Genomic DNA, 24,971 nt, shown 5'->3' on the forward strand with positions numbered 1-24,971 from the left:
GGATATAGTTGTTGTTGTTGTTGTTTTTTAATGATCTGTCATTGGGGTTTTGTGGGGGAAAATTTTATGAATCAAAAATACGACTGGTATTGGTGGTAGATATCGGTATCAGTGACTACTCCAGTTGAATACTTGTACTGGTATCAGTCAAAAAAAAAAAAGTGGTATCAGACTGTTTTAATTATAGTAATTTACATAACCAAGTAATGATTTCCCCCCCAAAATTATTATTTTTAATTATTGACTGGTTTATTATTGAACTATAATTAAAACAATAATTATGATAATCACGAACATATTATTGATATAATCATATTCATATTGTTATCATCCTTATTACTAATAATAATTTGCCAAATAAAATGAATAATTAAGTCTACAATATTCTCACGGGATTTATCATTAAAATAACATTAACGCTAACGACTACTACTCGTACACTGCAAATTCTGTAGAGTAAATTTGACTCTATTTAGAGTGGGACCAAATAGACTCAGTAATATTTACACTAGGAAGAGAGCAAAATAGATCAAACAGACACTGAAGGTCATGAGTTCGTTCCTCAACCCTTGAGTGACATTTTTTTTCAATTCTTTATTTTATTTTCCTCCAAGTGTAAATATTACTCTAAAACTGATTTGGTCCCACTCTAAATAGTCAAACTTACTCCACAGAATTTACTGTGTACTAATCATCATACAGATACAATAATAATGATGATGATAATAACAACACATCATCATCATCATCATCATCAACAGCTTGTTATGCAACAACGTCTTTTATTCCGAAATTCAAATTCGAACCTGCACATCTCAAAATCAAGAAAAATGAAGCTCAGATAGCACAGACACTGTATATTGCATACCAATGATATTTTCTCCGTTTCAATTTGACACAGATATACTTCCATAGCTTCCCTTAATACGTTCCATCGGAATGACTGTCACTTGTCCCAAAACAGATTGAAAAATCCATTACCTGGCATTTGTGTTCCGGAACGCGCAAGAATACCTTCGACACTGTTCAAACAGATTATGTAAAACACTGAAACACGAAGGAATCGCTGACTTCGTAATCAGCGTGTCAGACACACAACAGTGAGTGTGCTACACATTTAGCGTCATTACTTCTGCTCCGTGGCCGCTGAACACGACTCGGCACTTCCCCACCCCCCTGCAGGAATTAGGCCGGTGTGGTGGCATGCAAGCAAGGCGCGACCCCACGTGGTGCCAGTGACAGAAAGGCGTGGGACGTGAGATGCCACACCATTAATGAACTCAAAGGTTAATGTGCAGACCAGGCCCAGACCGCACACAAATTTAAATAGTGCACTGAAAATAGACTCGCTGGACACACTTGCTGGAATGCAAGCGTGTGGAATTGGTATTGAATACAGACTAACAATGTCATTGCCAAATTAATGTGTAGAAGAGGTATCATGATATCATGATACTATACTATGAGTCATATTTTGATTATTAGGGATTTGTGGTTCGAGATGTTTCACAATATTAGTTGTACTAATTTTGGGTCCTAATTGTGGTCAAATCACAGTAGCTGTATCACAATGCTAGTTGTATATTGATACCAGCTAACTTGTAATGCAAGCTTATTTTTATACGGTCCGTATCGTTATGCTAGTTGTATCGTCAGGGTTTAAGTGCACATTTTGTTGTAAATGTACAACAAAAAAAAAAATTCACGTTTTTCATACTCCTGTTAAAAAGTGGCCAAATATGGTTACCAAATACAAATGTGGTTGCATCTTTGTGTTCATTGATACAGTAATTTTTATAGTCAGAAATTTACAATTAACTGTTATGGTTCAAAGAAGCGTAAAACATTGGGTCATAGATTTCTGTTGAGGACATTTTCGGTCACTAGGTGGTTACATGTTACGTTGATAGCAAGAACAGCACATTTGTCTTTTCAAATTCTGAGAAATCGGTATAGTGATTCCCCTGGCGCGCCTGACAATTTGGTGACTGAAAGTAGACTAGACCTTAGACAAGGTGAAACCAGGTCTAAGTTGTGGTGGATCATGTATGTATCATAATGCCATCTGTAGTTACTAGTTAGTATTTTTAATTCCTGTTGGTTGGTACTAAATGACATGATAATAAATGCATGTGATTTATTACCAGTCGGCAGTTAAATAGGTATTTACTGAGTGTATTTTTTCAATACACAAACCCAAGTGGATGCAACAATGACCTTTCTAAGAAAAAGAAGAAGAATTGCAGCAGGACTGCACAATATCGCGATTATGGTTTAGTGTTTTGTTCATTTAAGATCTTATTACAGTCTGAAGACACAAAGAAGGATTAAGGCTAACTTCATTTTCGCCGCGTCGGCAGATTGTAAACGTGCCTTCATCGATTATCAAAGCAATTCCTGAACAATTTTCCACTTTGGAACAGCGGTGACTCGCTACGTGTGGCTGGCTTGCTTTTAAATAAAATGCAGCACGTTTTTTGTGATTTTGGAAGCCTTTTTTTTTTCTCCCTGTTCTATTTGCCGCCGCCCACATTCTGTCAGGCTATCAGACGCAAAAACGGCACGTGCGGCGTTAAAGGGGGGGGCGGACAAGACATGAGGCATCGGCAAACTGGGCCTAATAGAATTCAATGGGTCGACAACACCAAGGTCATGCTCAGAATTTGTCTTCCTTCTTCTCTATCCAGGATAAAATATGTAATAACTCGTCTCTTATCCGCTGAGCTTTGACCGAATGTGTTCAGCATTAAGCAACTGGGAAAAAAAATGCACTCGGAACGCGGATGCAGTAACAAACTGAAAAAAACTCAAACCTTGTGTAAACTTTGCCCGTTAGCGAAGAATAATTGTGAATTAATTCCAACGTGAGTGCATCTGGTCCACAATTTATGATGAAGCATTAGTGTGTTTTCTTACAGTTTGCTCTCAGCGGCGAGGAGCAAATCAGGATTTGCTGCAAATCATTTTTGGGATGATCCGATCTGATTTGTGATACTTGCTGTGTGGTAATAAAACAAAAGTGTATCATGATACTTAAGACAGGTCCAAGTCAGCTTAATGGTGCCACCAACGTTTACTGTCCTTCCACTGCAAGGAAACCAATGTGAATTGATGGTGTCTGAGCGTTGTGATATGTGCTGCCGCCATCTAGTGGCGGGGGTATGAAGCGCATTATTTTATCTCAAATAAGTGGCGAGTCGTATCTTAAGACACCACTCAATTTATATATATATATATATATATATATATATATATATATATATAAATATATCTTTATTTATTATAATTAATCGCATGACTTCAATAGTTAACTCACAATTAATCACAACTTTGATATCTGTTCTAAATGTACAATAAAATGTACAATAAAAAAACATTTCCTACGTTTTCATACTCTTGTTAACATAAAAGTGGAAAACATTTTTAAACTAATAGAAACATGGCTGCATCTTTTAGTCATTGATAAAGTAATTTCAAAATCATTATTATTTATTTTTCCCCATATGTTATTTCTTCTTTTTTTTAATCTAAGAAACACGGAGTAATATGTCTCCATCGTCTCCCCCTGTTGATCATTGTTTTCATGTTTCTTTAACGGGCTGTCACTGAGGGGGATTTTTTTTTAGGGATCAATAAAGTCATCAGATTTTGAATCAAGGATACGTATCATTTTGGGCGACTTTAAATGTACAGTTTTTATTTTTTGTGTGCATGTTTTTATTCAAGTACTTCTCAAGGGCAGTATGGAAAATATGGTTGCAGTACACATCTGGACTCACAGTCAGAGCGGTACCGCATGAAGGGCCTGAATCAAGATTCAAACCAAGAACCTTTTGGCTGCACGGCAGACATGCTACCCACTTTTTTTTCCAAACGCACTGCCCTTCAAGTGGTCCCACTGTGTGCAAAAAGTTTTTTCGACCTAACCATACCCGAAAAGCACACTGTAAAGGACAAGGGCTTGCTAATTATTGAGGAGCGTGACTCCAACTTACACTTTCACTTTCAGTCCTTTCCGAGGTGAAATGCAACTTTTGCCCCAAGGCTTTTTTTTTTTATTTCCTCGCCGTGGCCAATGTCAGACTTGAAATAAAGTTTGACTATGCGCTTCTCTTGATGGTTCCTACAGGAAAGGTCAGCCCCTATAGCGCGCCGTAGTTCCTTTGGTGCACGGCGACGTCCGTCACGCCGTGGACCTGCGAGAGCTGCCGGCAGTGCATCGACGCCAGTAATTTCCTGGGCCCGGCAAGCGTGGGCACCAAGTGTTCAGTCAGGGTGACGGTGGCTCGGCTTCCGATATCTCTGAGGGGAGGGACGGGAAATGACAAGTTATAAAAATAAAAAAAAGGGGTGGGGGCGGCACAGTCACAGCGGTTTGTTTTTTACTCACCCATAATGAATCTTTCGAGCGGTGGCAAGGCCAAGTCCCTCCACATGGAACATGACCGACTTCAGCACCTGAGGTAGCGGGTTAGTGAAGGAAATCTCCACCGCCATCTTCTCCCCGACAACAGCCTTCCCCATGGGCTGGAACGTTTACATATTTAAATATCCAATGTTTAATTCCCTCATGTGTTGTGTCCGTTTTGCAGTAAACTTCAACCATCTTACCTTTAAAAGCAGGTCTGGGGTCCTGAGTCGGAAATTGAACTGAGTGGCGAGGACCTGCTGCGTCTCTTTGACCCGGCCCGACAGCGTCAGCATGAGGGCAGCCTGGTCCACCAGTTGGTCCTTGTAGTCTTTGTACTCCAAGGTCCACTCCAAAACCTCCTCTAAAAGAAATAAAGATGACACGCGCCATTAAAAAAAAAAAAAAAAAAAAAAACATCCCACTGCAATCACACAAGTGACTGACAGCCGCGCTGATTCGTCCTGCCATTTGATATATTGTGTTTGTGCTCAAAACCAAGTGAGGCAGACGGCGGATTGCCAAGACTGATAAAATTGTGGCAGTCCCATCAGCGTCCTTTCAAGGTTTAAATGTGGTGGAAGTAGGAGGCTACACTGAAAGCTAGTCAACAATAAACAGACACTTCATTGAAAAGAGAGCGTTCAATTCAATATAGTACATCGTGAAGTGCGAAAACCGCGCCGTGGTGAAACTGAATCACGCTGACAAAAAAGAGAGTGAGGGTCTTTTATCCAAGAGGACAGGGCAGTGAAAAAAACAGACACTCGAATAATGCAGCATCCAGAACTAAGAAATTGTATTTATTTTTTTATTATCTATGAGGAGACTGTGGGGAAAAAACAAAAATACAATACTGCAGTGTACGGAACTAAGCAGTCTTCTTTTATATATGAGAATGTGGGGAGCAAGAAAATGGATCAGTGCAGAAAAGCAGAAACTGTGGAGTTTAACATTACAGAGTCAAGAGGGGTCTTCTTTTATTCAAGAGGAGACTAAGGGCACTGAGAAAATGCAATGCTGCAGCAAAGCGTAGACTGTGGTGTATATTACTACAGTTTCTTGACCTTACAAGGTTTTCTTTTATCCAAGAAGAGACAAAGCATAGTAAGAAAACGGAGCACTACAGCAAAGCAGAGACTGGGGACTATAATATCAGTGTCCTAAGTTTAGAGGTCTATTACCAAGAAGAAAACTCTTGAAGCAAAACCCAAACTACGGGGTATAATGCTGAAGCGTCCAGAACTAAAGGATTATCTTTTATCCCCCAAAAAAACAGGACAGCTGCAGTAAAATTGAGATTATGGAGTAAAGGGCACTCACGGTTATTGGGCAGCAGATCCAGGTTGGTGTGGTCCGTCCTGACGGTGGCCTTATGAACGCCGGTGTAGTACATGATGGCCACCTGGCTGTGCAGGATGACGTGTCGGTGCTCTGCGCTGCTGTTTCGCAGCGTGATGGTCAGCTCGGCGTCCCGCCCCATTTGGGGGCCGTCGCCCTCCATGGCCACCTTGATGAACACATCCTCCACCTCGGGCGAGGAGTACGCGGCCGCCTTGGAGCCATAGCGACATGCCGTCTCCACAGCGATGCGCTCCGCCTCCGTTCCTGACCGCATAACACAGAGGAAACTTTTCAAATTCATATCAAAGGACTCTAACGCATACACTTACCAGCGAGACTACCAGAGTCAGTCAGATGAGTGACGAGCTCCAGTTCGAAGATCTCAAAAGTTCCAGTTTACGCATACACTCGCAGGTGAGATGTTAGATGAAACAAGCAAAGTGGAAGAGAAGACGGTTGAAGGACAGACTAGCTAGCACACTAGCGTGTGAGTCCAACCTGCTAGCTTGCTAGCGAAATCAAGAACAGTGTTATGCATACACTCACTGGCAAGATGCTGCTCACTGTTACACTCACACTCGATGGTGAGGTACGACCCACTGTTAGACATGCACACTTGCCGGAAAGATATGATCCACTGTTACACATGAAGTTCAGAGGTGAACCAGCCCATCATTATGCACACACTAACTGGTGAGATCCAGCCCATTTTTACGCTCTAACTAACTGTTACACGTGCAATCACCAGCAAGGTCCAAACCCTGATACACTAGCCACCAAGATGCAGCACAGGGTTATGCATACACTTCCTGGTGAGATACAGCACTTCGTAAGATTGTTGCACATGCATTCACTGGTGAAATCAAGAACTGTTATGCACACACATGCCAGCAAAATTCAGCCCACTGTTTAATAGGCACCCGCCAGCAATGCATACACTCACTGGCAAGATAGTTTTTGTGATTAGACGTGAATCAGTTTAATTGCGTGAATGTTTATTATATCATACCTTCAGGATGCTTGTAAAGGTGCGTGATGTCGCTGCGTTCGTCCGATCCGACAGCCTTGGTGCTGATAAAGTGGCCCACGACTTTCTTCTCGCTATAGATTTGAGAGAAGGTCCCGTCCGGGTTCCTCTGCCAGTAGATTTTATCGCTGTTCACCTGAGGATGTCCGGAGGGGAGAAGAAAAAAAAGCGCTCAGAACAGATGCAAAGTGTCCCTTTTGACGGGCGCCATATGGCGGAGTGTTGTTACACGGGGCACGAAGGTATGCTGTCAACGCTCGGGTCTGGTTGTGTCACTCGTGTAGGTGCCATTGCTCAGTGACAAGACTAGTACTCATAACACTGCTGGTTTGATTCCCATTCCGGCCTCTGGTTAAGCTACATTTTCAAGGATGTGTTAACACTTTTGAGAACAACAAAAAGGAGATGAGGAGTCTAAATCCCAGAGTTATGTGTTTTTCTTTAATCCAAGAGGGGATTATATGCAGCAAGAAACAGAGAAAAACAGAGACGGTGGAGTATCCATAAGGACACTACGGGCATCAAGAAAAAAACTGTGCTGAAGAAAAGATATTTGTGGAGTATAACGCCGAAGCACCCAAAGCTAAGCGGTCTTATTTTATCCAAGAGGAGACTTTGGGCAGCGAGAAAACTGAGTGCTGCAGCAAAGTGGAGATTGTGGAGTATAACACTGCAGCATCCAGAGCTAAAGGGTCTTTTGTTTTGTCTGAAAAGAGAGTGAGGGAAGCAATAAAGTGGAGCGGTGCAGTAAAGCAGAGACTGTGTGAACACCAAAGCATCCAGAGCTATAAAGCAAGAGGACACTAAGGGCAGTGGGGAAAAAGGCAGATTGGAGTAACATAAAACATCATCCTGGGTTAAGCGATCTTCTTTAATCCAAGAGGAGACTAAATGCAGCAAGAAAACAAAGTGGAGCATAACACCCAACGTCCAGATATTAAGGGTCTTTTTTTTTTAATCCATAAGGACACTAAGGGCAGCAATAAAATGGACCTCTGAAGAAAAGCAGAGATTATGGCGCCTATCTACGCAGCATTCAGAGATAAACAGTTATCTTCTATCAAAGGGGACACTAAGGTGTTATTTTGCTAACCAAAACAGCAGCAACTACACAAAAAGCCACCCGCAACCGATACCCCCACCCGCCCCCACCCACCCAACCTCCATCTCATCTTTGAACACATCATTTGTGACCCGATCGCCATCGACTGACCTCGGCAAAGACAAACTGGGCGTCGTGCTTGAGGAAGACGTGACCGTTGCGGATGGCGGCGAGAGAAGCGGGGCCGCAGCGGAAGGTGCCCTGACTGGTCTCCTGGGGCGTGGCATCCAGCGCTTGCCAGCCACCCGTTCCCGGGGGCAAATCGTGACGAGCCATCCAGCAGTCGTTCCACACGTGGAAGTTCCTGCACACATCGCACACTTCAATCAATGACTCTTGGTGAACGATCATGTCGTCACTCTATGCCAAGAACGTATAGTGACAAGCAGAACAATCAGTTCATTTAAAAGCCTCATCCGGAACCTTTTAAACCCACATTTTGAAACCCTAACCCTCACTTGAAACCCTAATTTGATGCCGTAACTTTTGTTTGAAGCCTCAAACCAGGCTTAAAACCTGAACTGGAAACTCTACTTTCAAGCCCTCATCCACCTAACCGGTCTTGAAACCATAATTTGAAACCCCATACCTGACTTGAAACCCTAATCTGACACAAGCCCTCGGTTGGAACTCTAAACCAGGCTGGGAACCTTACTTTGAAATCCTAACCAAGGCCTAATTTGACACTCCAATCTGGTCTTAAAACTCTCATTTGAAACAGCAACCCTGATTTGAAACCTTTGATACCCTAACCTCTCTTGAAAGCAGAATTTGAAACCCTAACCCAGGATTGATGCCCCAATTTGACACCCAAATCAAGTCTTCCAACCCAAATTTGAAAGCCTAATTCCTTCTGAAACCTTAATTTGAAATCATAACCTTTGTTTGAAAACTTTAACCCTGACTTGAAACCTTAATTTAAAGCCCCAACTTCTGTTTGGAACCCCAACCCAGCTTTAAACATTAACTTGAAACCAAAATTTCAAATACTAACACTTGCTTAAAACCCTACCTAACTAATTTGATACTAGCCCTCGTTTTGAACTCTGACCCAGGCCGGCAACCTTTGAAACCCTAACCAAGGCGTGAAATCCTAATTTAACACCCAGAATCAACACTTTCAACAATCAATATTTGTATGATTTATTTATTACTGTTTGCTTCTGTGCTTGTGGCCACACGATGTTGACACTCTAATGGAAATATTAGATTTTTTTTCCCCCTCAAATGTGGACTTGGATCGATTTATTTCAGTCACGAGCGCGTCACAGAACTCAATTTATTTTTTCACCATGATGACACCAAAATGTAAGTCATCGAGCGGCGAGGCTCACATGAAGCCAATATCAATCGTACTGCTTTTTTTTTTCTTTTTTTTTTTGGCAATATACATTTCTTCATGTATATTTTCGCTACTTGGCCGCACACCAATCATCCATTTCCTCTCGGATGAACTGGTGTGTCATGATGAGTAAAAAGCGTAATATTGGACACAGCAGGACGAGGACGGCGATTGCACACACCAGACGGAGTCCGAATTCAGATGAGTCAAAGGCTGCATGTTCTCGTCCAGGTACACATCTGTTGTCAGGGAGACGTCGGTGTCGTGGGCTGAGCTGTAGTTGGTCACCGTTCGGCTCGGAATGCCCAAACACCTCAACACTGCGCACAAAAAATCGCCACATTTTGCTTCAGTAGAGAAACAACTGCTTAGGAAATAGAAAAGAAAAATCGAAAAGTCCAGTTGTTGACTTGGATATCAAATCACCTTTCGCCATTGAAATGAATGAGAAATGCAAAATTAATCCATTGCGGTTCCCATAAAACACATTTTTTGTAACGTGTGTAAAATACCAAAAGCAAAAGTAATTTGTCATTATGAAGTTTAGTGTAATGTGACACACCACATAGAAGAGGAATGTTGCTCCAAAAAAAAAAAAAAAAAAAGAGGCTTCAATTCTCTCAACTCTCCACAAGTTTGTTGAATGCGCAAAAAAAAATAATAATAAAAATGACGCACTTAAGTATAAACTTGGGCCCGATCGATATGGCTTGAAGCCGATGTTTCGGCAGAATAAAATTCAGATAACTGATTAAGTAGCCGAATAATTAAAAAATATACAACAAATAAAATAATAAAATATATTCTGGTCTTATAACGCTTATTAAAATTAAAATAGGAATTACAGGCAGAACATTTGACTGCTTTACAAGTTACAGTTTGTCCTTTAGGAATTCTTTGAAACAGATAAAAAAAATAAAAAAAAATCAGTTGATTTTTATTTTTTGGGGTGGTGTTGAATGACATCATGTTTGTCTTATGCTGTAATGTGTGAATAGGGGGGGGGGGGGGGGGGGCAAGAAATGGACCTATGTTTGTGCATTTGAATGTTATAATCTGGGTCAGATTAACCCATGTTGAAAATATAGGAAAAAGTCATGGTTTAAACTTAGTCTGTAGGCCTCCATATTTTTTCATTTACGGTTGTTTACTATTAAAAACTACGGAGGAGGATTAGGGCCAGTGAAGAGATATTATTATTGTCAGAATTATGACTTTAATCTCAGAATTCTGAGAATAAAGTGAGAATTCTCATTTTAATATCAGAATTTTATTGCTGACTTTAAAGTCAGAATTCTAAGAATAAAGTCAGAGTTTTTACATTAAAGTCAAAATTCTGACTTTATTAGTGCTACTATTATGCTCACTTTAAAATGAGAATTCTGATTTTAAAGCGAGAATTGTGACTTTATTCTCAGAATTTTATTGCTGTCTTTAAAGTCAGAATTCTAAGAATAAAGTGAGAATTCTGACTTTATTTAGTACCACTATCATACTCACTTTAAAGTCAGAATTCTAAGAATTAAATCAGAATTATGACTTTAAAGTGAGAATTGTGACAATTTTCACTTTAAAGTCTGAATTTTGAAAATAAATTCTGACTTTATTGTCAGAATTCTGACAATAAAGTCAGAATCCTGCCAAACTTTTTTTTTCTTTCTTCACTGGCCCTAATCCTCTTCCGTAATTTGCATCGCATTATGTAATGTTTTTTGATGATTAAACATTAGAGCGGGTCACATTAACCCATGAACATTGTTCAGAAACAAACACATGGGAGAGTTAAATGAGCTCAGAATCAGCCAGCCGATTTTCTGTAAACTTCTAACGGTCCACAAGCTGGTAGTCACATTGAACTTGAAATTTAAAAATGGCAAAACACGAACATGCAAGAGTTCGTATTCCTTCGTAACCAACCTGTGGTGACGATCCCGGCAAAGATCCAACATTGGCCGTACTTGACGGGGGTTCCGTTGTTTTTGTGGTATTCCGTCAGTATTTCCATACTTCCACTCCAGACGGTCGGACATGTTCCTTGAGTGTAATTTTCCGACCAGTTTCCCTCCACGACGCCTTGGTTATCGCGAGAGTTGATCTACAGTCGATGATGACAGCAAAGACTATTTAAAAACAAAAACTAAAAAGACCAAATGATCCCATTTTCTCACCATGCCTGACACGACTCGCACCACATTGACAGGGTCCCCCCACCCAGATGGAGGAGTTCCACTCTTTTCCAGGACGAACAGACACGCGTCCAGGATCCCCTCGTCGAACTGAATATGAGCAAAACCCGTCAACGTGCGCTTTAAATTCTTTCTTACTCACTCCTCACCTGTCCGTAGTCCCACGTCCGGACAGCAATTTGGTCCTGCGTGCCGTAATAGATGCGGCCCACGTCGTTGAGGACGTACTCCTGACGCTCGTCTTCGGCGTCCATGAAAACTGCGTCCTCTGACAGCAGGAAAACAGAACCAAAAACAACAATACTGTACGTAAGTTGCAGTCGGGTGACGGGTGTGATACATACCGATACAAATGGTGCGATACAATTGATAGGCAGTACATTTGAAAGTGGAACGATGCGATTCAGTTTGATGAAATGCACTCTTACATCTTTGAAATCAAAACCGATTATACGACTCAAATCATTTTTTGTTACATTCTTAGTTCATACTGTATTTAAAGTACTTTTGGCTTTCTCTTGCACCCATGGCTGACAACGAGGCACTCTAAAGGAGCCATGCCTGCCCGCAGCCACTGTCCACACGCTGGCATTCAAGTCTGCCTTAAGAAGTAAAAATCCCTTTTTCTTCATCTTCAGTCTTCTCTGGGTGAAGTTTTTGCACTCAAGGCCGACAACGGGGCGCTCTAAAGTTGCCGCACCAGCTGACTATATGAAGGGAAGATGCATTTTTGGGGTGTAGGCATAGTTAGGTAGCTAACTGCATGTCACAACTGATGCGAACAAAAGTGCTCAAGTTTCTATAAAGTGCACACTCACAGGCAACAATGAGGCACTCTAAGGCAGCCTTGCCAGCCTGATGGCTTGGTCTACGCAGGTAACTGAAGGTACAAATGAATGTTTACCTTTATACTTCAGTACATTTTAGAATCTGCACTTTTAAAGCATTGAATCATTACTTTGAGATTGTTTTCATTATTATTATTATTTTTATTTTTTTACACAAGTACCATATCAGTAATTTTGTATGAGTAGAATGTGAGAATGTCAGTAGAGTGTGAGAACTTTTATTCCATCTGCTCATTTCACATAACACAAACACAAAAGTCACCACATCTCATACGCCGCCATGACACAAAGACAAGAGAAGCATCGATTGCATTTTCACTTGCAGCAGCAGCACTTCGTCAACACTTGTCAATTAGAGTGGCTTGTGACACATCGCACGCATTTCAAAGTCACTATTTGGGAACATTCAGAAGGGCTCTCTCACACAGACATATTTCGGTTCAGAAAAAAAAAATATTGAGTTGTTTAATTTCACACTTGTTTAGTGGGGGCAAGCGTACCAAAGCCCAATTTGTACACATGCATTTAAAAAGTCAATTTTCCATATGTCTGCTCTTTAAATTGACTTTAGCACAAGCACTAAGTCATCAGATGGCATCCATGGAACATTTTGGACAACAAACACAACCATATGGTGTGCATTCCGTACTGTAAACAAGCGTGTTGTTATCATTATGATTTCATTTTGCTTCAGGGCTCTCCACTTGCAACAGTTTTTCTCTCACTAAATGTTCCAGGCTGGTGCGCCAAAATTAGAAGCAACAAAAATCCTGCAGGTGATCAAAAATGTGCCATCCAAGATTTCGCATTCCAAGTTTGGTTTGTGTGCTGATTTCACGCGATAAAAATACATGAAATTGTTTCCCGTTATTCTCAAAGTGATTGGCTCTGTCCTGTCTCTTGTCGATTGAAGAAGTGACATTTTTCCCTTGACATTTACAATACCAACATTTTCAGAGGGAAAAATGTAATGATTAAAAAGAACAAAGTACAATTTTATAAAGATAAAAATTTACAATCTCATAAGAATGAAGTAATATTTGTCTAAGTCGCAATATTATGATATTAAAGTCTAATTTTAACAGAGGAAGGAAGTGAAATGTCAAAAAGTATTTTACTCTTCTTCTAGAGCAACTACTGTAATAATATAACTATTTTTGTTTAAAAAGAAAGAAAAAAAGGCAAAATTCTAATTCTATTCTGCTATTAGGCTAAATTCATTAGCATAATAGCCTGTATCGTTTTACCAGTTTGCTCGCTAAAAATTGTGTTTTAATTATCTATTATTATTATTATTATCTGTGTAGCTTCTCCATCATCGAGCTCATGGTAATCTTCAAAAGTTGACTGGAAGTACTTAGACTCTTCTTGTTTGTTGAATTAGTTGTACTTTTTCTTTTTTTTTCTGGGAAAAATGACAATTATGCGATTAGGCTAACGTTCTATTGGGCCGGTTTCCCTCTCATGCTTGTATGGATGGAAGATCAAAACTGCCAAAATAAAATAAAATAAACAAATGACTAAATAAATAAATAAAAACAGATAGAAAAAATATAATTCAAAAAGTAATTACAAAAAATAAATATAAATGGAATTAAAAACAACAATATATATATATATATATATATATATATATATATATATATATATATATATATATATGTATATATATAAATAAATAAATAAATAAAAGTAAAATAAAAAATAAAATAAAAAGATTCAAAAACTAAAAATAAATATAAAAAATAAATGTGGAAATACAAAAATAAGTATATAAATAGAATTAACTAATAATCAATAAAATAAAAATCTATTAAAAAAAATCAACATTTATTAATTTCATGCTGCAGATGCTCTATGAGGTCGAAATGTTATTCAAATGAGGGGGCGGTCCTAAGTGTGTCTTGGGTAGGGCTGTAAACTGCCCATCGACCAACTCAAGTCGCATGTTTATATCCATTTTTATTTTCACTTTTGTTCATTTATTTAGTTATGTATTTATTTTGAATTTGGGTAGTTTTGGTCCTCCATAGTATGCACTTTTATGATCTGAGTCAGACTCACGGACCCCCCCTGGAGTTCCCTGAAAATGCGTTTTGAGAACCACTGCAGTGTCAAAGATCGGACAGACCCCCGACAGGGACACGAATCTTATACATTTGGTATTGTTAGTGTTTTTCCATTGTGCTTTTTTTGTTTTTTACCGTCACACCAGGGGTTGAACAGCACATAGATGTCATTAGCCGGGTCGTGTGCAGAAATAGCACGTCCGCTCGGACACTCCGTTTCCACCTGGAGGCGATAGCGGCCGACGGCGGCGCCAGCCGAGGAGTTGACGGACAGCTTCAACCTGGCGCCGTCCCATTCCACAGGGGCGGCCTGCCAGCGGTTGTCCTGCAGCACTTCCACCAGGGGGATAATGACGTGCGTTCCCTTTGACACCGTCGGCAGAGGCCCTGAGGGGGAAAGTAGAGGCGGGCACTCGTGAACCTGTCTCGCTACGCCTCAGAGATCAGCAGGTTTATTTATTCTGCTGCCACACCTGCATTCCGACATCGACAGGTTTGCTCTGACACGCCAGAGAAGGAGTAAAAACTCACAAGGCGCTGCTATGACGACGACAACAAACACTCATAATGGAGGAGGAGACACTTTCCACACTTTCAAATGGTCTCAAGGTGTCTTAATAAAACATCAGTGACATCCATATTCACATTTTCTATACAGTAACACTTAATAGGGGTGCACAATTAATCAAATTCAAATCGACATTGCAATGTAGTACAATGCTGGACAATAATGGTGGCCACAGAAAATATTGGCCATTTTCACTTAGGGGTGTACTCACTTTTGTTGCCAGTGGTTTAGCTATGACTATTAATTGTTGCATTTCAAGTTATTTTCAGGGAACTATAATATTACACTTATATAAACTATACACTGACTACTTAAATCTGATATTGCTTATTGTAATACAGATAATTTTTTTGCTTGTTAAAAAAAACATGGGTATGTGGAAAAAAATAATGGCATATTAAATTGTACAGCCATACACATAAGTGTAAGAAAAACACACACAACTGGTCTTCTTCTAACACAAGATCCGTATCAGCAAGTTTGCCTTTACTCAACAAATAAATAAATAAATAAAGTTGAATATTCCATTTTGATGGACGCCATCATGTTTTGATGTATTATTAAGTCCGTAGGCTTTGCGGCGATGTAAATAAAACACAGCACTGCATCACCCTTGATACTTCGACATACTCCAAAAATGATGCTCTAACTAAGTCTACTCCATTCCCTGCCAAATGCAACCTAAATCATACACTTACTGTGGAATTTGTACTTTTTTAGAAATTGAGAATTGTTACAATTTTAGAGAACAGAAGGGGAACATAAAAAAAAAAAAACAGCCTTGAGAAAGAATTTAAAATATTTCTCAAAAGAGTCGATGAAAATGTTCAAAATGAAAATCTCCAAAGCTCACTGGAATTGAAAGTGTCTGCATTAAAGCACCTCATGATGCTGGATGGATAAAATAAGTACATAGCTTTGCCTCATTAAAATCTGTTTATGGTAGTACCATATAATGTCATGTAAAATATAAACAATAATTACGAGCATATTTTTTTTATCCTCTGTCTCTATGTATTATTATGTACCCAAGTGGCAAGGAGCAGCACAATGTCCATTGAATTTAAGCACAAACCGTGGCAAAAAACGATTTAATTCTTTACATGCTATTTATTTATGTCATTAATGTATGTTGTCATGCAGTAGAATATTATCTAGTTATTTTCATTGCAAAAAGAAAATAATTCCAATCATTTTTGTCGTTCGTTTTGAGAGGCAAGAACAGATTTATGGCATTTCCATTCATTTCAATGGGGAAAGATGATCTGAGATATGAGCATGAATACAAAATCTCAAGGCACCACTCCTTTTTTTTTTTTTTTTTTTAAATGACAAGTCATGATTAGCATATGAGCATACGTTCAAACGGAAGGCTGATTCTCATGCCCTACGTGGCCTTTGAAGCATCCGCCGTGTCCTCACTAAAATGTAAATGTGACCTAAAAAAATAACGAAATCATAATCGCTGACTCATTCGCAAATGAGCGCATGGCAAACAATCATTTGATCTCATCTGCAGTCGCACTCTGAAAGCGCCAATTGCGCGTGCGTGTGGTAATTTGTTGTTTGGTTGCAGTGCTGTCGCTCGAGATGCCCGCAAGGATAAGCTTAGTTAACAGCTTCATAACTTGGCCCACATCAATTATCATCAGGGGTGCCCAAGTTCGGTCCTCGAGAGCCCCCTATCCAGCATGTTTTCCATGTTTCTCTCCACTAACGCACCTGATTCATGATCAGGATCGTTATCAGGCTTCTGCAAAGCTTGCTGATGAGGCTGATCATTAGATTCAGCTGCGTTGAAGGAGGGAGACATGGTTAGGGGCTCTCGAGGACCGGACTTGGGCACCTCTGATTTACATGATGACACACACGTGCTGCAGTTGTTAACTCATTCACTGCCATAAATACTTTTTTTTTTTTTTGAAATTCGGGCGGGTCAGGCGATTAACATTTTTGAATCGTAATTAATATCATGACTTCACTAAATAACTCACAATTAATCACATATTTTATATCTGTTCTAAATGTACAATGAAAAAGTTGTTCTAGGTTTTCATACTCTTGTTGACAAAAGTGGAAAAAAATGTTAAACTAATAGAAATAGTTCGTATGATTTTTGTTACGTTTATAGCCGTGAATGGAAGTGAATAAGTTAATGAGAACCAACAAGGTAGCTTTAAAAATAACTAAAGAAATAAAAATCACCAATGAGAAATTACATTTCTGTTTGAATGCACTTTTTTTTTTTTTCTTACTTCTTATTTATTTATTTATACTAATTAATTAGTTCGGATTTGGTCATTTAATCTACATGAGTTTCACTTTTAGAATGGAAGTACTGAAATAAATAAATAAATAAAAATAGATAATGTTCTATGGGATTTGAATTTATTTTTAATTGAATACTATATATGAATAATATTGGATTTAAAAATAATAATAATACGAAAAACAGAGTAATAATATAAAGACATTTTGTCTAGTGTGCCTTTCTTAATTTTCATTACACAGACACAAACGAATGTAAACAACGCCGCTACTTTCAGTGACTCAGTAAGTTGCAATCATATTTGATTTAGTCACATTTGTTTTTTTTTGCAGAGGATAAAGAAATATATGCCTGCGAGTATTGTGATATTATATACTTTTATCCCATTCAATAGTATTTTTCATTATGGTAGCGATAAGCGAGCAGGAGGATTCTTAAGGCAACGTTTTTGGGTTGTTGTCACCACTGTGATACTAATGCTAATGCCATTGGTTAAGCTAATGTCCTCAAACATTGGGTTTTTGGCCGATATTCGCCCCGCCGAGCTGCCAATTCATAAGCGGAGAAACTTGGTTGGGAGCTGTGATGAGCTTAATGGGTAGGCAGGCACTCCAGAGAGCAAACTATTTGCATATGATACAAGAAATGCCAATTCTCCATAATATATCTCCTTCCCTATACTGTATATTAAGTGTTCCACAATCCACTTAAAGATCCGCATGAGACTACTTGACTCTAATTGAGGGATTTCATGCTGCATTTTAAAGAGTTTCTGCATAATGATTGCCCCCCCCCCCTAACATCTTTCACCGCTGTTCTATGTTAATACGCCCACAGAATAAAACTAATCATTAAGATACAACTCGTGTTTATAGAAAGCTGTTTGACCTTTTTTTTTTTCTTCTAAATCCTTGCTCTCCATCTTGAAGTACACGTACTCGTCTAGTACGCTATTTGTTCTCACCAGAAGAACTTCTACGTGATACTAATTGGACTAGTTGACATCTAGTAGTACTAGTAGCACAGCTTGTTAGGGACATTTGCTTTGGACTCTACAAAATTGCTGCAGTTGCATACATTCAATCACAAGACGAGACAACTTAAAACATTAAAGCATCAAATCAGACAACATAAAACACAGGCGCAATCCATAAAAAAGTAATGAGATATTTTGGACTCCAACTTTCACACACACACAAAAAAAAAGTTCTAAACGGTAAAGCGGACACAGTAGAAGCCGCAGATGAATAATGTCAAAACATGCCACGGACTAAAACAGAGATCAGAAAATCAATCGAGTAAAATATGAACAAGGCACACAAAAAAACAATTCTACAGACTAAAAACAGTGAAAATGTTGTAGTGATTTGATAGCCAACATCACAAAATGGTGAATTGCTGGCCGGTGTTTGGTAAGAACAATACAAATGGGAGGGGCAATGTCTTATTTCAATGTTTACCAACACAACGAGGCACTCTAAAGCGGTTATGCCAACCTGAATTCCAGGTCCACACTCTGGCTGTCAAGACAGACTGAAAATAAAAATAATTAAAATTCTCCCCCTCCTCGCTCGTCTGCCAGTCTCTCTGTGACATGCGCACACTCACAGCCAAAAATGGTGCACTCTAAAGCAACCATGCCAATCTGAAGTCCTGGTCCACACTCTGGCAGTCAAGTCGGACTTAATTTATTTTTTTTATTCTCCCCTTCCATGCTCTTCCGCCAATATCTCTGTGACGTGCGCACACTCACAGCTGAGAACGAGGCACTCTAAAGCAGCCACGCCAGCCTGAAGCCCTGCTCCACACTCTTTTTTTTCCCGCCCTACTTGCTTTCCTGCCCTCCGCTCTGCAACATGCTCATATTCCACCAACAACGAGGCACTCTAAAATGGCCACGAGACCGGACTAACCGAAGGGGAAGATGTATATTTTGGGATGTAGTGTTCGCGAGCTAGCTAACGGCATGTTGCAATTGAGCTGGATATGTAGTGTCTTGTCTGCTACATGGACTTTAAAATGGATCTCACAAATGGAATGCACAAGACCTTCACAGCACTTGCTTTCAATCTCGCAACAGGTGACATAGGCAGAGTAGTTTGCATACGTTCACACCAAGTGGAGTTTTTTTGTGTTAAATTACAGCCTAACATCTTGTTACTGGTAGATTGCACAAAGCACCAGAGTCGGCCTCAAACGGTTGAATTTCAATCAAATGTGCGAAAAGTAAGCACAGTTGTTGTTGTTGTGAACGGCGCTGTTTGTGCTCAGGTTCATGCGAAGACATCCGCAGTCAAGTGCCTTTCAGATGTCGGGAGTGCCATTAGTTGCCAGCTGGATGCGTCTTTGTGCTGTCACATCAAACGGGCTGGGACAGTGGAAAACGTGTCCTTCTATAGTAATCCCCTTTTAATCCTCACAAAAACAATATAAGGGACTAATTACCTCCGCTGAGCAGGTTGCGCTTTGAATTGATTAATTTGTGGCTTTTATACATAAATTTGGATTATCCATGGATGTCCCGCTTATTTTGAGTTATAATCATCACATTGTAAAAACACAGGAGCCCTACTATTCACAGGGAATAGGAACCGGGTCGGTCCAGGATAAGCAAAAATCTGTATATAATTGATTATAATAGCAATGGGGAAAAAATCTTTAAAAAAAAAAGGGGGGGGGGAGAAATAAACCTCCAAGTGTTTTTTTCACAAAAAAACTAACAACAAAAAAAAAACCTTTAAACTCATTCACTCCTAGCCACTGAAGTAACCCCCTTTGGTCCCGGCTGTTTTACTGGATTTTGACTGATTTTGCAACCTACCAAAAGGGAAAAAGGTATATTTCTATCTGTTTGCATTTTGCAGCAATTAGCATTAGAATGTAGCTACGTTTCATCATTATTCACAAATCTGTTTAAAACAGTGGGGGGAAAAGAGCTTTTTGCAACATGGCCCTGGTTGTCCTCTTATACTCTGCTGCCACCTGCTGGCCGTTTTTGTAATAACTACCATTGCTTCAAACATTCTCTTCAGTTCAGAGGCTGCATCAAAGCCTTCTGTATGCACTAGCATAAAAAAAAACATAAAAATGTAAAAATACATCTTTGGGAGCAAATAGAACATATTTATACGTTTTTGGGAGCAAATTAGTCAATAGCAGGGGGCCTAAAATTGAACCCTGCGGAACACCATATGATAGTTTTTAAATTGTAGTTATTTCATTCGTTGTTTTTTTTAAATAACTAATAACTAAAATAACTTTGGACCCAATTAGATGTTACCATTCGATCCCAGTTTATTGCTGAAGGGAAACATACTCTTCACAGCCCCCCCCCCCCATATTTCGACTACATGTAATTGAGTCATCTGGGAACTGCTTTAAAATGTTTAAAAAATAATAATAATAAGCATCATATGGCATAAGGCAAGTTTATTTGTATAGCATCATTCATACTCAAGGAAAATCTATAGTGTTTTCCAGAGGTAACAAAATCGTGATTCAAAACAAAATTAAATGAAAAGAGCCTTGCTTGGAGGGGTCTGGTTAAGAAAGCCTTTACATTTCATGGCTTCTCTGCATCGTGGCTTCCAAACACGGATGCACAATAACTCTAGTTAAGTCCGGCAGCCAAGCGTCACATGCAGCTATAATTGCTGGATGCAGACGGGCCCCTGTCGCGGCATCTCCAGACGACAGCGCGAGTGGGATAAACACAAAGCTCCCACCGCGTCTGTGGCAAGCGCAAGGGCGGATTGTCACTCGGAAGGACCGAGCGCTCGGCGCCGGCTCGCTTTCTGGAGCATAGCAACCGAGAGTGGTTGCCATAGCGATAGTCGGCCCAAAAATCCACCCTCCTCCCTGCGCCTCACCCTTCCATCTCGCTTTTTTTGTCAATCTCCTCCTCCCCATCTCGCCGAAGAAATTGCAGCAAGATGTCCTTATTCCATTCGTCAAGTCCGAAACCTGTTGGCGTTGCCCTTCGATTTAGCAGCTGCCATTTTTAGACAAGGCGGCGGCCAATGTAGGGGCAATTCTCACACGTGGAATTAGAATTCCCACCCATGCCTCGGGAGAGGATGTGGCCACTGATAGGAATTAATGAAGTCAAAACGGAGATTTTTCCGGTTACCGGTATTTTACTCGACGACGTGACTCACGATGAGATTTTCGAGATTTGACTTGCAATAACAAACACTATGGCGATTGCCGTCAATTCATCCCACTTCACAATAAGCAGCAACTTTGACAATTAATGAGCAATTATTTAATGAAAAGACTACAAGCTGTTTCCCCTGGTTGAAGTTTACTGTCAAATTAAACAGAAAACTAAGAGAATTAGAGAAGTTGTGTATTTACAACAACCACATGACTGCCTAAAGAAAGGCCTTGCTAGCCTAATACTAGCCATTGACATGCTAATGACTAGCATTGTCGCAGTGTTGGATTACGGAGCAACACATGTACATGTAGAATATCACAATACTCGCAGGCACATATTCTTTATCCTCCTATATAATGTGATGTGACTGTATTATACTGCCGCCTGGTGGCCAACGCAGGCGCACTAGGTGGAGCAGCAGAATGAAATGAAGCATTAAATATGAAGGACCAACTTAAAAATAAATAAATTAATTCATTCATTCTATTCAGTTATCTTATTATAGAGTGCTAATTTCCTTTTTAACTCATTCACTGCCATTGACGGCTATAAACGTAAAAATTTCATTTGAACTATTTTTACTAGTTTAACGTTTTTTTCTGCTTTTGTTAACAAGAGTATGAGAACCTAGAAAAAAAAGATTGTACATTTTGAATAGATAAAATTTGTGATTAATCGTGAGTTAACTAGTGAAGTCATGCGATTACTTAAAAATTGTAATCGCCTGACGCCCCTCATTTTTAATAATATTTTCCTTTAAAAAACTAAAAATAATAATATTTTTTTTTTAAATATATATATATATATATATATACATATATATTTTTTTAAATAGTATAGTTATAACACTTCTCTAGTTAATTCACGATAAAATTTTATATCTGTTCTAAATGTACAATAATTTTTTTTTTTTTTTTTTTATACTCTTTAACTAATAGAAATTGTTCAAATGAATTTTTGACGCCTATAGCAGTCAATGGCAGTGAATGGGTTAAAAAAACACATTACAAACATCTTGGTTGGGTTTTTGGTGAGGCGGAACGCATTAATGGCATTTCCATTCATTTCAATGAGGAATGATGATTTTATACGAGTATTCTGATTTTCAAGCGTGCTCACAGAATGAATTAAACTCTCAAGGTTCCACATTATTTGTAAAAAAAAAAAAGGAAATATAAATAGGCCTACTTCAGTACCAATAGCTGAAAAATATTGTATTTTTCACTGTCCTGCTCCATATTTTTACAGTGTGAGTACAATTGCGACCCCTTTGACTGACCCGTTTTGAGTTCCAGGTGAAGTTTGTCCGTGTCCGGCCGGAACGCTCGCGTCAGCGTGAGCCACATGTGAAACATCTGCCCTCTCCGGATGATGAAGTCGTCGCATTGGTAGAGGTGCGTGCGGTGCGACAGGCGCTCGGCTCCCGTTTTGCTCTTCATCAGCTCGATTGATTTCACCTTGAGGGGAAGCTCTGTGGAAGCGGAGCACACAGACGGGTAGATGAGAGTCGACCGGGGATTTGCGACAACTAAGAGATCAGGTGCGCCCTACAGGAAAATATCCACTTTCACGTAATTGGTGCATTTGTTCATCTAACTATGGAGCTTCATATAGTGACAGGTACGCATTTAAATGTGCTTTCTGGCACAGAGGTCAACAAGTTTTACTGTGAAAAGAGCCATTTTAGGTCAAATAAACAAATAAAAAAAATGGAACCACATGACTGTACCCCAAAAGCTCATTAAAGCTTCATCATAACACAAAAATATGCAGTATACAATACTTTGAGATTCATTTTCTTCTATCTTTCGTCTTCTGAGTAATTTTTCATACATTTTTAGTCTTTTTTGCCTTTATGTATATATGGCAAAATTTCTGCCTCTCTTATTCACTTTTTTGACATTTTATGGCAAATGTGTCAAACATGCGGCTCAGGCTCACAAAAGGGTTTAATCAGGCCCGCGAGACGATTTTGTAAAAAAAAAAAATATATATATTGTAATGTCAGACCAATTAATCAGCCGGCCACAATCGAAACATATGCATTTGTAATTTTACAAGCAGTCCTCAGGTGCGCAATGCAACACACACAATGTACACACAATTGTCCTGGATGTCATTATTTTACACAAAACTTAAAAGTTATGTTTTTTGAAAAATAATAATAATAATTTAAATTATAGACCGACATAAACGTGTTAAATACGACACAAATTCAATTACTGGTAACACAAATACATATGACAAGGATTAACGTCCTTATAACTGCGCCACACAATGCATTCTGGGAACAATGTATATGCAAAACAGGTAGATGTAACATGTCCAAAACTCATACAGGCAAAGTGTTGTTGCGTGCTATTTGCATTTGTGTTATTTTTTGGAACAACAATATTACAGTTAAACTCCGTAATTTAGGGCTGGCCCACAAATCGTGAAAATATGTGTATAATTGACGACAATAGTTTTTAAGTTATACCATTATTTTACCAATCCGGCCCACTTGGTAATATATTTTTCTCCAAGCGGCCCCTGAGTTTGACACCCCTGTTTTATGGCCTTTTTTTTTGCTTTTTTTTCTGACTTTCTTGCTATCAATTTTCTGCCATTTTCGTCAATTCTGCAGAATTTTTATGGTAATTTTTGGGGTTCTTCTTTTGTTTTTGTACAATTACATACTGATACTTTTTGAATGTTTTCTCCTCTGCCTTTTTGGGGGTTGGCAATTCCAAAGGCATTTTATGGTAATTTTTGCTTTTCCTTTTTTGTTTAGACTTTTTGGACTTTTTTTTTTTTTTTGTAATTTAAGAAAAAAATCTTTTAACTTTCGTCTCTCTTTTTCTGACTTTATTTCAATTGTTTATTTTTCCTTTCATCATTGATTCATTTGAAGAATATTTTATGTAAAAAAAAAAAAAAAAGATATATGTAAACAAAATATAAATTTCTACTCATTTGTTTTAGAGATCCACAGGGAGCCACAGGATAGGGATTTAAGAGGCACATGTGGCTCCGGAGTCGCATATGCCAGGGGTTACATTCCATATTATTTATGTATATTTAGAAAGCTTTAAGCATAATGCTAATACAAAATATGCTCGTGAGGTGCAGGTACCATGTTTGCGCGCTTGGTGTCGCCATCCATCACGCTTTACACTGTAGTATCTGTGACGTGAGCGACATGGGAATCAATCAACGAGAGTGTAGATTCGCCTCCCTCCAAATATAGTTTTTTGGTGTGCCATGAGACTTTTCCAATGTAAACAACATGCCTTGGTTGAATGAAGGTTGGGAAGACAATAAACAATATGGCGACCTACCTCCAAGCTCGCTATCGCCTGTCGCAGGCGTCTTGCCGAACTCGCCGGGGTCCTTCCCCTCTCCCGGCCCCGTCACCAGCGTGTTGGCGATGGCGATGGTGATGTCGTCGTCGGTCTCGGGGTAGCAGCACTGGCCCACCCGGCGCAGCCACCGTCGGCACGCATTGTCTTTGGCCTCCTCGTGGGGATCCTCGGTGCCCTCCTCGGGGTCGCCGTCAACCGCGGTGAGAGTGACACTTGGGAATCGACCCACGGCTGACATGTCTCGAAAGGAGTGCGTCTCCACCGGCATCCTGAGGACGAGATAAGAGAAAATATTGATTGAATGT

The 24,971-nt window shown here is 39.5% G+C and overlaps 1 protein-coding gene across 3 annotated transcripts in view; it reads right to left on the reverse strand.

Moving 5' to 3' along the window:
* Positions 1-657: 657 nt before the first annotated feature.
* LOC147166291 (protein-glutamine gamma-glutamyltransferase K-like) overlaps positions 658-24,971 on the reverse strand; it is a 30,426-nt gene continuing 6,112 nt past the window's right edge. For all 3 annotated transcript variants that reach the window (XM_086090185.1, XM_086090184.1, XM_086090183.1), the window contains 13 exons: positions 24,643-24,935; positions 22,602-22,793; positions 14,462-14,713; positions 11,559-11,677; positions 11,392-11,499; positions 11,141-11,318; positions 9,405-9,543; positions 7,993-8,185; positions 6,762-6,915; positions 5,732-6,016; positions 4,612-4,772; positions 4,391-4,527; positions 658-4,302 (listed from right to left, as the gene is read on the reverse strand). In XM_086090185.1, coding sequence (XP_085946311.1) covers positions 4,143-4,302; positions 4,391-4,527; positions 4,612-4,772; positions 5,732-6,016; positions 6,762-6,915; positions 7,993-8,185; positions 9,405-9,543; positions 11,141-11,318; positions 11,392-11,499; positions 11,559-11,677; positions 14,462-14,713; positions 22,602-22,793; positions 24,643-24,934 — 2,370 coding nt within the window. In that variant the 5' untranslated portion in view covers position 24,935 and the 3' untranslated portion in view covers positions 658-4,142. The remainder of the gene's footprint in view (positions 4,303-4,390; positions 4,528-4,611; positions 4,773-5,731; positions 6,017-6,761; positions 6,916-7,992; positions 8,186-9,404; positions 9,544-11,140; positions 11,319-11,391; positions 11,500-11,558; positions 11,678-14,461; positions 14,714-22,601; positions 22,794-24,642; positions 24,936-24,971) is intronic.

This window comes from Leptonotus elevatus, chromosome 11 (assembly GCF_054856555.1).
Source record: "Leptonotus elevatus isolate MCC_2025b chromosome 11, RoL_Lele_1.0, whole genome shotgun sequence".
Classification (NCBI taxonomy): Eukaryota; Metazoa; Chordata; class Actinopteri; order Syngnathiformes; family Syngnathidae; genus Leptonotus; species Leptonotus elevatus.